Source organism: Monodelphis domestica, chromosome 5 (assembly GCF_027887165.1).
Source record: "Monodelphis domestica isolate mMonDom1 chromosome 5, mMonDom1.pri, whole genome shotgun sequence".
Classification (NCBI taxonomy): Eukaryota; Metazoa; Chordata; class Mammalia; order Didelphimorphia; family Didelphidae; genus Monodelphis; species Monodelphis domestica.
Genome location: NC_077231.1, coordinates 83,188,749 through 83,201,661, shown reverse-complemented (window position 1 = coordinate 83,201,661; position 12,913 = coordinate 83,188,749). Strand labels below are relative to the sequence as shown.

Sequence of the window (12,913 nt, the reverse complement as noted above, 5' to 3'; positions counted from 1 at the left end):
CTCTTAAAGAGAACTTGACACAGTGGAAAAAATACTTAATATTTACATAATAATTATAATACATTTATGTATTATGATATTTGATATACACTTTGGAGTCAGGAGACCTGGGTTCCAATCCCAGTTCTAATATCTTCTAGAGGTGAGGCACTAAAGGGAGCCTGATCCAGTAGAAATAATAATACCTAACATTTACATAATAGTTATAATATATTTATGTATTATATATTATGACATTATATATACTTGGTGTCAGGAGACCTGGGTTCCAATTCCAGTTCTAATATCTTCTAGTGGTAAGGCCTTAGAGGGATCCTGGTCTAGTAGAAATAAAAATATATAATATTTACATAATAGTTAAATTTAATATAATGTATAATTTACATAATCAGTAATGTCTTATGTCATACTAGTTATCATCATAAGAATGTTTACATTTAATAACATCAATATTCAATATAACAAATATACTTCATTATGTAATTATTGATATCATGAAGTAGACATTAATTAGTATATGTCATATAAGGTTTATAAAACATGTTACCAATATGATCTAATTTGATCTTCCCAACATCCCAGGGCAGTAATTATGCCCATTTTGTGGATGAGGAAACTGAGCTTAAGTGATTTGCCCAAGGCTGCACAGCTAGGAATTAACCCGGGCTGGATTTGAATGTTGGTCTTCCTGATTATCTATATATGTGTGTGTGTTTGTGTGTGTGTGTGTGTGTGTGTGTACATATATTACACAGATATACACACACAATTATTTGAGTTGGGAATAAGCACTAACAGAAAGCCAGAAAGGTGTCCCTTACCTGAGCTATCTTACTGAGGCTTCTTAGAGGAGAGAGGCACAGCCCCCAGGTGCATAGATGGGAGATCTACTTCTCATAAGGGAACCAGGTGAAATTAACCTGGGAAAGTTGACTTGGGGTCTTTGCATTTAATCCACTAGGCAACAGAAATGATTTGAATCACTGATTCTCCAAGCTTAAGTTTCTCCTTTTTTAAGACTAGAAGAGCATCATTTGCCCTCCCTCCCTGCCAAGGTTGTCATGGGGAAAGTTCTTTGTAACCCTAAAAGCACTGATTATATGTGAGGAAGTGTTCCAAGGAGAGTTTGGTGGGGCAGCATCGTATAACATGGGAGAGCATCCTTTCCAAGTTCTCCAAGAAAATGTCCCCTTAGATTTCATCCAAGATGCTCTGCCACCAGAGCCTGGCTCCAAAACTCCATCCTGCACAAAGCAATGTAGTCGAGTGAACAGAGAGCTGACTCTGGAACAAGAAAACACTGTGTGCCCTGGGCAGGTCACTCATGCTCTCGTTTGGACAACTCAGAGTCTAGAAGTTGCAGAGAAGGTGCCAGGTTGCTTTGGTAGAAGTTTTCCCCCTTTGGCTTTTCCCACATTAATGAAATCCTGCCTCTAACCCTCGTTCTCTTCTTAAATACAAATAGCACTTCCCTGATTCTTTACAGAGGTGGGAAACTCTGGGGGCAGAACATTCTATCAGACTCCACTCATGTGTTGGTATGCTAAACTACTTCTGTCTCTTCTTTTTGTTCTTTTAAAAGAGGGTTTGCTTGATAGAGGGGAGCAGAGAGGGTGTGTTTGGAAATGAAGGTGCTGGGGAGGCAGCCTCATACAGTGGAAAGATCACAGACATTTGAGACAGAAAACCTGTGTTCCTTTCCCACCTCTGACATTAACTAGCTATGTGACCCTGGCCAAGTCTCAATCTCTCTGGGCCTCAGTTTCTCCATCTGAAAAATGAGGTGGTTGGATGAGATGGCCTCTACGATTCTTTCCAGACCTTTTTTACTGTATTTTTTTTTTCCTGATTGCATATAGGAAAAAAAATCGTAATGTTTATTTTCTGACATTTTGCCATCCAAGTTCTCTCCCTCTCTCCCCTCCCCAAGGAGACAAGCAGTAAGTTATACATGTGCTATCATGCAATTCATATTTCCATATTCATCATGTAATCCTTTCCAGTTCTTAATCTGCGATTTTACATAAAAACAAAAGCTATCCTGAAAAAATGTCATTTTTTAAAAGAAAAAGCCAGTAAAACGAGCAGAAGGGGGTGAAGCTATCAGCAAGGCGGTCATAAAGTACCAAATCTGGCCAGAGGGAGACCAGAAAATGTCAAGTCATGCAGACTTAATTGGGCTCCACTTATGCCTGCTGTTGCAGCTGGTTGTGGCACAGTGACTGATGCCCTTCTCCTCTGCCAAAATGTTGGTTGTGTTTTAGGGAGAGACAAATGTTGGAGAAGAGGCGAGGTCCATGCTCCTCTAGAGGGTCGTCTCCAGTGTAATGGGATAGGGGGTCAAGGGGAAGATTATCGATAGCAACATTAATGATAACTAGCATTTATAAGGCACTTTAAGCTTTACTAAATGTTTTACAAATATTATCTCATTTCATCCTCCCAACAACCTCAGGTAGATACTATTATTATCCCCATTTTACACATAAGGCAACTGAGGCAGACAGAGGTTACGTGACTTGCCCAAAGGTCATACAAGAAGGTAGTTTCTGAGCCCGGGTTAAACTCAGATCTTTTCTGATTCCAAATCCAGCGCTTTTTATCCCCTGCACCAATTTACTAACTTCCTTAGCACCACAATGGTAGGCTTGCTCAACAGCCTGTGGAGATCACAGAAATATTCCCCTTTGCTTCCAAGCAGTCGGATATAACCCAAGGGCACCCATATGTAGAGGCCAAAAATGGAGGAGGCATTGTCGAGTGCCCAAGAGTGTACATGGAGTTCTTTCCCAGTTCTTAGTCTCTAACTCTTCCCCTCTAATTTGCTTTTGTACTTCTTTGGGTCCTAACAAGCAAGCAACCTCATCTGTGTGGTGTGGAAGAGGCATGAAGGAAGAGAGAATTCCATGCATGCAAAACAAAGTAAAGGACCTCAGCTGTCAATCAAGAAAGAACATTCCAAATAGAATGTTCCCAGGAAAGACAGTTGGAGAGTCAAGCCAGACTGAAGGGGGAAGAAGCTCTGAATTGGACCCCTGTTAGCTTCTGTCCTAGACTGAAGGACCCTTGGGGGGGGCTTCTTGAGCTAGGCTGAGAAGAAATTAACTTTTGTTGGTGGCTTAGAGTGTGAAGAACTGATTGCATATTTGAGATTTGATCTTGAAGGAAGAAGAAAGATTAAACAGTTATCCTCCCATTTCCTCACCCTGACTATTTTGCAGATGAGAAAACTAAAGTCCCTGCAGGGAACTGAAGTGACTTATTCAAGGTCATACAGGTAGTAATAGGGATGAGATCTGAACATAAGATTTGTCTCCCAGATTTTCCTGACTTTGGGGTTAGCTCCCCATTTAATAGGCCTCTCTGCTTCTCATATGTTGTCATTACTTTGTATCGAGTTTGTATTTATTTATCTGAATTCAAGTTGTTCCCACCCTGCCTCCCCTTTAGGAAAAGGCACTGTCTTTTGAGGGCAGGGAACAATGTTTCTCTTTGTCTTTGGCGCTGTCCGGCATGGTTCCTGGCCTAAAGGAATTGATAAATTACTTGATTCTCTTTTAGTTGCCCTGCATTCTCAGCATGCAAAAAAAAAGTTTTAGTGATATCCCTCATCGATTCAATGAGTTTTTGTTCAACTTGGAGATTCTGTGATTCCCTAAACATCTGGAGATTGACAAGAAATAGCCAGTGCTGTCCTGGAAAGCATACTAAAGGAAGCCCCAAATCTAATCCTGTTCCACTACAACTGCCCATGACCATAGTACTTTCTCTGTATATTTCAAACATTTAGCAGGGTAGAAGGAGACTCTGGAATATTCAAATCCTGCCTCTATTTACTCATTAATGTGGGTAATCTTTGATAAGTTATTTAAACTCCAAGGGCCTCAGTTTCCTCATCTGTAAAATGGGGACCCCACTAGCTCTCAGAACAACCCATAATTTTACAAAATTCTGTTTTCTCCTAGGAAAAACAGATATCTCACTATCAAACACTAAACTCCAGGAGGGTACAAAACACTTACCTAAGCTCTTCTTCCCTTCTCCCCCAGGGTGCTCAGCACATGGTAATAGGTACTTAATGTTTACTGAATTGAAAAGGGGAAAGATTGATCATCTAGTGGCACAGTGGATAAGGGCACTGGGCTTGGAATCAGGAAGAGTCTTGGTTAAATGTAGCCTTAGGCACTACCTGTGTGACCCTAGACAAGTCATTTAACCCTGTTTGCCTCAGTTTCCTCATCTGTGAAATGAGCTGAAGAAGGAAATGGCCAACCACTCCAGTATCTTTGCCCAAGAAAACACCAAATGGAGTCATGAAGAGTCAGAAACAACTGGAAACAGCTGAACCACAAAGAAAAAGCAAGTTGAGGCTCCCGTTGGCTGTCAACTAGGGTGTCTAATGAATGACTAATCCCTTTCAGCAAACTATTAAATTGGACCTAGAATGTACTGTTCTGCTCAATGTTTTCTGAATCACCTAGACTACATACAGGTGGAATAGTTCAAGGTTGCATCCAATCCACCCCCTCAGATGTTCCCAAGAGTTGTCTAATACTAGCTGTCATTTGAAATGGGCCTATTATCAAAATGTTTTTTCCTTTTATTTTTATATCAGAATTTAGCCTACGAAATTATACTTACACTAGGACAGGCATTTGAAGTGGCCTACCAGCTCGCGCTCCAAGCAAGAAAAGGAGGACATTCCTCAACACTCCCAGAAAGCTTCGAAAACAAACCCGCCAAGCCTATTCCCAAGCCGCGGGTTAGCATTCGCAAGTCAGTGGTAAGTAGGAGGGGGCCCCCAAGTCCCTGGCATGTATTTGTGTTACTCTGATGCCATTGATAGAGCCCATAATTCCCCTCTCCTGACCAACGGGGAGTTCAGCTAGGGAAAGGGAAAGGGCACTCCAGTCAGAACCGGGAGAGCCAGATTTTAATTGTAGCCTAGCCTCTACAGCCCTGCCTTGCACTATTAGGTGCTTAATGTTTGTTGAATAAATGGCCAAGCAACTTACTAGCCGTTGTGACCTTGGGCAAAGTGGTCTATAGTGAAGTACCCCAGCCTCTTGGGAAAGAGAACTGTCTCTAGATTGAGAGGAGTTAGAATCAAGTCTCACTTAGATTCCTTACAGTAATGAATCTATAAGCCTAAAAAACTTATGGAATCTGGCTTTCTTCCCATTCATTTGGTACCCCCAGGAACTTCCAATTAAGAAGATCAAAGATTTAGTGCTGGAAGAAACCTCAGAGGCATCTAGTCCAGTACAGGGAAATTACATAAATGAGGATCATAGTCCTGTAGAGGAAAGGATCTCACAGGCAATCCAATCTAATCCCATCGTTTTCCAGATGAGAAAACTGGGATGTAAAGGGTCCTGATCCAAGTTACAACATAAATATCAAAGCTGGAATTTGAAACCAGGGCCTCTGGGGGTAGCAAGGTGCCGCAATACACAGAGAGACAGGCTTAGAGATGGGAGGTTCTGGGTTCAAATCTAGCATCAGATACTTTCTAGTTATGTGACCCTGAGCAAGTCACTTAACCCCAATTGGCTAGCCCTTTCCAATCTTCTGCCTTAGAGAGACAGAGACAGAGACAGAGAGAGAGAGAAAGAAGAGAAAGAAGGGAGAGAGAGAAAGAGGGAAAGAGAGACAGACAGATTGAGCAGATCCCTCACTCCAAATTCAACATTTCTTTATTCTGTCCTGGTAAAATATCAAGGATCCCACCTTCATTTAGAATCACTAATGAATGTATAAATGACTTGAAATGGATTGAATTGAATCCATCTCTGTAAGTGTACCCCCTATGCCTTGCTCAGTGTCTGACATATTGTTTTTCTTTGGTCATTTTCAGTCATGTCCAACTCTTCTTGACCCCATTTAGGGTCTTCTTGGCAAAAATATTGCAGTGGTTTGCCATTTCCTTCTCTAGCTCATTTTACAGATAAGGAAACTGAGGCAAACAGGATTAAGTGATTTGGCCAAGGTCACACAACTAGTATGTCACTGAGGTCAGATTTGAACTCAGGAAGTGGAATCTTCCTGACTTGAGGCCCAGCACCCTATGCACTGTGCCACCTAGCTTCCCCACTTCTAAGCTTGCATATTTCACCCTTCCCTTCACTCCCTCAATAAGCATTGGTGCCATTCAGATACCACCCTCCTAACCCATCATCTCCAAAAGAAATGGTTCAACTAGATAACATATGAGGTCCATTCTACTTCTAAATCTAGAAGCCCACCTGGTTGGTGCTAGGCAAGTCACTTACTTTGCTGGGCCTCTTGTTTCCTGATCTTTGCGTTGAGGAACCTGGACCGAGGGGTGTCTGAAGTTCCTTCCAGCTTGAAAACTCCAATCCTATGCTCGCTGATACTATGACTAAATGGCCTCTAAACATGGAGGCCATATAATACAACCCCCCATTTTACAGATGAGTGAATTGAAGCCCAGAAAGATCACATCGCTTTCTCGAGGTCATAAAGCTCTCAGTCATCGGGGGTAAGACCTGGACCCCAGACCTCGGGCGTACAGAACCAGAGCTCCTTCCACTTTGCTCTCTGTTCCATTTACCCATCTATAAAATGAGAAAGGTGGACTGGATGGCTCTGGGGGGTCCTTTCCTGATCTAAATCCAAAATCTTATGATTCTATTATCTGGTCTTTGGTCTGGGCGTTGGTGTCTGTAAACCCTAAAATTTCTTAGATTTATAAATGTTGGAAGTTTCACCATTGGGAAATTTCATACTTGAAAAATTTCCTATTGACACAACCAAGACAGCCTCAAACAGGTACTGTACATTTGTGCTGTTCACACAAATGCGTTCATGCACAGGGGCGCACACGTACCTTCTTTCCGAGCTTCGAGGCACAGTTAGGGGTGATAACAAAAAGTACTGTCTACCCACCACGGTTCAGCAGCCTTTCTGAAGATCGACTGATAAATGATTGGCAAGTGCTTGGTAGGAAACAATTAAAATGTCCCCAAGTCTTCATTGTGTTACTTGGTTTCCCCCTTACACCTGTCTGCCCATTTTCACTGCTGGCTTGATAAAATTATTCATACCAAGTGCCTACATCCGCCTCTAATCGGGTCCCTTAAGACATCTTTCTGAGGAACATAAAAGATTGGGTGGCATAAGGGCTGATAGAATATTCATTGAAGGGCTTCGCTAGGGAGCGGGAAAATGGAGGATGGAGACTGGTGTGCTCTCACAGCCTCCAGGTCCTCTCTGCTGTACATACACACAACTGGTGTCATTGTTGGCGGTAATTTCCCTTGGCTCCATTTCCTTCTTGTTGAGAAAAATGTAGTTGCTCCTTAAAATATATATATAATCGTCAGTGCAGCCTTGTAAGTACACAGTGAAAGCCTACTCTGAAGGTTACCAGATGGACACAAATCCCATAGCCCTGACGCAGCGACGTGAACCTCACAATAGCAGTGAATACGAGACGAACAAGGAACGACCTTGCTGAAATCGCGCTCTCCTTCAGGATGGAGATTTGCTTTGGAGGGCAGAAGCAAGCAAAAATAAGAGTGTAGATGGGTGGTCAGAGGAGACTTCCCAGGTCCTCTACTCCAAACCACTCATTTTGCTTAAGGGCAGACTGATGTTCAGATGAGTCATAAAATCACAGTTTTAGAAGGACTTGTAGAGATCATTTGCTGCAATCTCTTTGCTTTTCAGTTTGGGGAAATTAAGGCTCCACTAAGACCAGAGTTTTAGCACTGGAATAGGATCTTAGAAGTAATCAGATCCAAACTTCTCATTTTACAGATGAGGAAACTGAGTCCCAAAAAGTTGAGAGATTTATCAAAAGCAAGTTAGTGGCAAGAGCTGGGAATAGAACCTAGGTCTCTTGTCTTCCAGGTCAGGGAATCAGAAATTATAGGATCAAAACTGGAAGAAGCTTTAAAGGTTGTCTGGTCAAACCTCTTCTTTTAACATTGGCAGGTAATGACAACAATGGGGGTAGCTAAGTGGTGCCATAGCGCACAAAGCACCCAGTCCGATGTCAGGACGTTTCAACTTCCAGAGTTCAAATCTGGCCTCAGATACTTTCTATCTATGTGATCTTGGGCAAGTCACTTAACCCTGTTTGCCTCAGTTTCCACATCTGTAAAGTGAACTGGAGAAGAAAATGGCAAACTACTCAGGTTCTTTGCCAAGAAAACCCCAAATGGGAATTGGACACAATTGAAAAATGACTGAACAAGAATAAAGTAGCACACCAGGATTCCACACCAAGTCCTCCAAGTCCAAATCCAATGTTCCTCCCATTGTAACACACCACCTCCACCTCCAACCCTTCTAAACAAAAGAAAGCCACAGACCAAAACAAACAAACAAACAAAACAAAGACAGTGTAACTGCTCCAATTCACTTGAGGGATCACTTTCTTCTTACACCCCAATGTACAGGAAGTGGCACCGATTTGAGAGTATTTTTTTAATAGCATTTGACTTTAATTTTTATCTTTTTGTGATAATTTCACAGAAATCTCGATTTGGAACAGAATCGGTCCTAAATGACTTTTTTTTCAACATGTCTCTCAGCAGAACTTTCAGGTTAAGACTGAATAGGGATCAGAAGAAAGAGACCTAAGGAAAAGAGCATTGAGATTAGAACTTGTAGAAGTTGGGTTCAAATCCTAGTTGACTATCTATTACAGGGCCATGCATTGGGCAAAGTGATACAGCACTTTGCTCTGGGTTTAGAGTAGTTAAATCCTTAATTCTTTTGTGACTTTGGGCAAAATACAACCTCCTTAAGGTCCAGCTTCCTCTTCTGTAAGAAGAGGGAGTTTGGACTAGCCCCATTCCAGACCTAATCTCTGATCCTGTGAGTAGAGTTCAAATCTCAATCCATACCTTCTCAGACCTAGGGCAAGACGCTTCATCTCCTCTAGACTTTGGCTTCCTCATCTGTAAAATGAGGGGGTCAGATGGATAGCTTCCAAGTGTCCCTTCCAGCTCTAAATCTATGATCCCTTTCTGAGCCTCAGTGTTCACATCTACCAAATGGGATAATAGTAATAATTGCATTATTTACCTAGCAGAGTTTTCAGGTGGAAAGTACTTTGTGAATGGTGAGCTGTAACCCTTCAAGGATACCTCAAGTAAAACCGCCCCTCTGTCTTTGTCTGTTTTAAAGCAGATAGACCCTTCGGAACAAAAGACTCTCGCCAACCTACCCTGGATTGTAGAACCGGGACAGGAAGCCAAAAGGGGAATAAATACCAAGTATGAAACTACAATTTTCTGATACTAAACCGCCCTCTCGTCCTTGTTGTGCCTTGCACTCCAAGCAGTCACAGCCCAGCCTTCCTTTGTGGCGACCTATCCACCCCGCCAACGGGGAAGCCTGTGCTACCCGCGTGGCCTTGTCACTCACAAAAGGCCCTGCGCACCAGCTATTTCTGGCAATGTTCTTCCTGAACCAATGACCGAAGAATGCATCCAAGACTTTCCCATTGCAATCCATAAGAGGAGGGAGTTGAGACCCCCCCACCCTACCCCACCATTTCCCCCCTTACTACGCCAGGCCTCCACCATCCTTCCCCCCCACAAGCTATTTCTCGTGACTCTTGCCACCATGCTATCTTTGGTTGGTTATTTGGAGATTGTACTTTTTATTATTCTTATTATCATTTTTAAAAGGGTCTCTAATGCTACCGAAGAGTACAAGAGTTTGGCTTCTTTTTCATCGATGACAGTTTTAAGATACCATCAGAAATAGACCTGCACCATATAGTATTTGTAAGCTCACTGAATTGCTACCTATCATTTATTGTAGGCAGACAAAAAAAAATCCCAACAATTGCCAAGAAATTCCATTTCCTAATTTCTATTCTTGTGGGTTTTCTATGTCATCACTTATGTCATGATAGCCTATAAAGGTAGCCTTTAATCCTATGACGGAGTTGAAATTTAAGAATGATTTTAAAAAAGAGAGAGAAATTTATGCACAGAAGACGTGTCTCTTGTATTAAATATTTTTATTAAAATAATGTCTCATTGATGCAACAATAAGGAACAGAGGTTAAATGTTACAGGATATTTCTGCTTTATTTTGCATAATGAAATCTTTGCTGCTCCCACTAAAAAAAAAAAAATCTGGAGCAGTCATGGCCACGGGGGCACAAATTGCTCTATGTAGGCAGAAAAATCAGAAGCAGGCAAGTCATTGCACTATGGAGAGCTAGCACTGAGAAGGAGGATGTTGCCGATAGCCGTGAACCCTGCAAATATTTTTTAAAATCTTTATGGCATGTGTTTAAAAAAACACATTTGGGACCTAGGGACCTTGCTATCGAGATTTCTGTGGTGGAAACTGTGTTTGAGAAAAGTGTTGATAAAATTCTATTGCAAAAATCTTTTTTCTAAAAAAAAAAAGCAACAAAATGAAACACATGCAAAAAAAAACACTAAAAAGAAGAAATTCCAAAGTAATAAAACTCTTTTCTTGCAATGAACAACAACAACAACAAAAAAAGAATTGACCATTTGCTTACTATTTGATGAAATAAAATTTACTTACATTTCTTTAAGGTATTTTAATTTTTTTAATGTCTCTGTGGAGTATTTGTATGATACCATAATGTATATTTATGTAGAAGAACTGAATTATTAAAAAAAACATTACCAATATCATTATAGACAAAACTGGCATTTTACTGTATATTGTTCTAACCAGTCAAATTGTGAATCATTTTGAAGTTCATTATAGCGATATTGATAAATTGTGTGGTTGTCTTAATGTTTTTTAATTAATTAACATTATTTTAAATCTATCTGAGCTTCTCAGTTATACTCATCGCTTGGCGAATGCCAAAGATGAATAACTGAACTTCATTTTGAACTGGTCAATGAGTACGCTTTAGCTGAATCCAATTATAGCTCAGAGTGATACCAACTTTTAATACCATTATTAAATTACTTGAACAGAAGAATTCCTTGTACATATCTTGCCTATTCACTGTTGATATGTATGTAGTCACTTGACAGTAAAAATAACACTAAAAAAATATGGTACCCAAAGGAAATTGTATAGGAGCAAAGCAAATAATAGCCTCATTGCAACAGAATCATATGTGTAAATATGCTTGGGCTTCCAGTTATAAATTTTGTAATTTTGTCATTATTTATATCCTATAAAAGCACACATAATAAAATGGTAGTTGTACAGTCACTGATGCTTGGCATCATTCTGTGCCACCCCCTCCCAGATTTGGGGAGCAGCAAAAAAAATAAAGGCCCCCCCTGTGAAAAATCCACAACCAAGGGGTTTTCCCTTTATTCCAAGTGGTCTCTTTGCTATTTCAACACACAATGAGAAATAAACACTGACGAGCTCCTCTCTGGCCCTTGAATTAGAACTGAGAGCCTCAGCTGGCTCTTTGGAATTCCCATCTCCCCACTAGAAAGTGAATTTCCAAAGGCCATTCTTCACCAAAGTGAGTTGATAAGGGACTGCACTGGGTATCTCCATGGCCCAGGGAGGCAGGATTGGCACCAGAAAATCCCATTTGCACTTAGAAAACTCACCATTTTATTTTGCTTAGGATCAATCAACAAACTTTAGGGTCATAGCTCTAGAGCTGGTGGGGACCTTAGAAGCCATGGAGTCCAACCTTCTCATTTTACAAATGAGGAAACTGAGGCACAATGAAGTGACTTGCCCAGGATCACACAGCTAATCAGAATCTGAGGCAGGAGTTTAACTCGGATCTTCCCGACGATCCAGTGCAGCACCTCTCTACAGCAGCTGAGTGTTTTGAAGGAAGGACACAAGAGGCCCCTGACCCTGGAGGGACAGCAATCTGCCTTCCAAGGCTCACTCTCTTTTTGTTCTGAAATTAGTTGATGCTCTTAATCAAACTGAGAAACACAGGGAATGTCTCCTTCTCTTGAAGGTGGGCAGGCTGGAGGACACAACCAGGAAAAGCTCTGAAAATATGATACACAATTTTTTAACCCTTATCTTCTGTCTTAGAACCAATACTAAGCATCATTCCAAGGCAGAAAAGCAGGAAGGGTTAGGCAATGGAGGTTGAGTGACTTGTCCAGGGTCACACAGCTAAGAAGTTTTTGAACCCAGGCCCTCTTGGTCTCCAGAGTCAGTGCTCCTATAATACACTTTCCCCTAGTCACTGTCAACATCAAAGATTTCTATTCAATACTCTGGGCTCTACAGAAGAAAGGACCCCGCTGCTGGCTCCATTCATTCATTTAATACACATGATGTTACAGGATCGTGTCCCCTCACCCATTTTACAGATGGGGAAGTTGAGGACCATGGAAGTGAAGCAACTTGCTTAGCATCACTCAGGGAGGTCAGAGAACTTGGAGTCATCAAATCCAACCCTCTCATTTTGCTGATTAGGAAACTGAGGCTCAGGAAGGTTGACTTACGCAAGAATACACTGGTGATAAGTGTCAGAGGTGGGATTTGAATCCAAAGTCTTCTGGCTGTAGGAAATCAAGGGGCTTGGACCTAAAGTCCCTTCCAGATCTAAATCTATGGTCCTATTTATGATGAGACAGGAGAGACAAGTAAGGGGGTCCCCAAATCCTTAAGCTTCCGCTTTTTTAAAAATCACATTTAGACCCCAAACAGTACCGCTGTGGGGTTCTTTCCCGGACTGCTCGTCCCTGGGGCAGGCCAACCAGAGCACTGAACGATGGACTCTTTAGGCTAAATTCAAAGCACTTGAATGAGCACCTCGCTAGCCATAGCAACTGGCCCCAAGAGGAAGCCTCCCCGGTAAGCTTCTCCCCAACCCGGCCCCCTTCCTCACAGGCCCCCTCCCCTCCCACCACATGGAAAGCCCATTTCCTGCGGCTTCACCCCTGGCTGGCTCAGAACAGAAATGGAACGTTAACCAGCACCTCCCATCTCGAAGCCT

At 41.8% G+C, this 12,913-nt stretch overlaps 1 protein-coding gene across 5 annotated transcripts in view; it reads left to right on the top strand.

Annotated features, from left to right (window-relative positions):
* ANKS1B (ankyrin repeat and sterile alpha motif domain containing 1B) overlaps positions 1-11,196 on the top strand; it is a 1,427,494-nt gene extending 1,416,298 nt beyond the window's left edge. For 3 of the 5 annotated variants that reach the window (XM_056798687.1, XM_056798688.1, XM_056798690.1), the window contains 2 exons: positions 4,616-4,783; positions 9,160-11,196. In XM_056798687.1, the coding sequence (XP_056654665.1) occupies positions 4,616-4,783; positions 9,160-9,270 (279 nt within the window). In that variant the 3' untranslated portion in view covers positions 9,271-11,196. The remainder of the gene's footprint in view (positions 1-4,615; positions 4,784-9,159) is intronic. The other 2 variants (XM_056798689.1, XM_056798691.1) reach the window with 1 other exon arrangement.
* Positions 11,197-12,913: the final 1,717 nt, after the last annotated feature.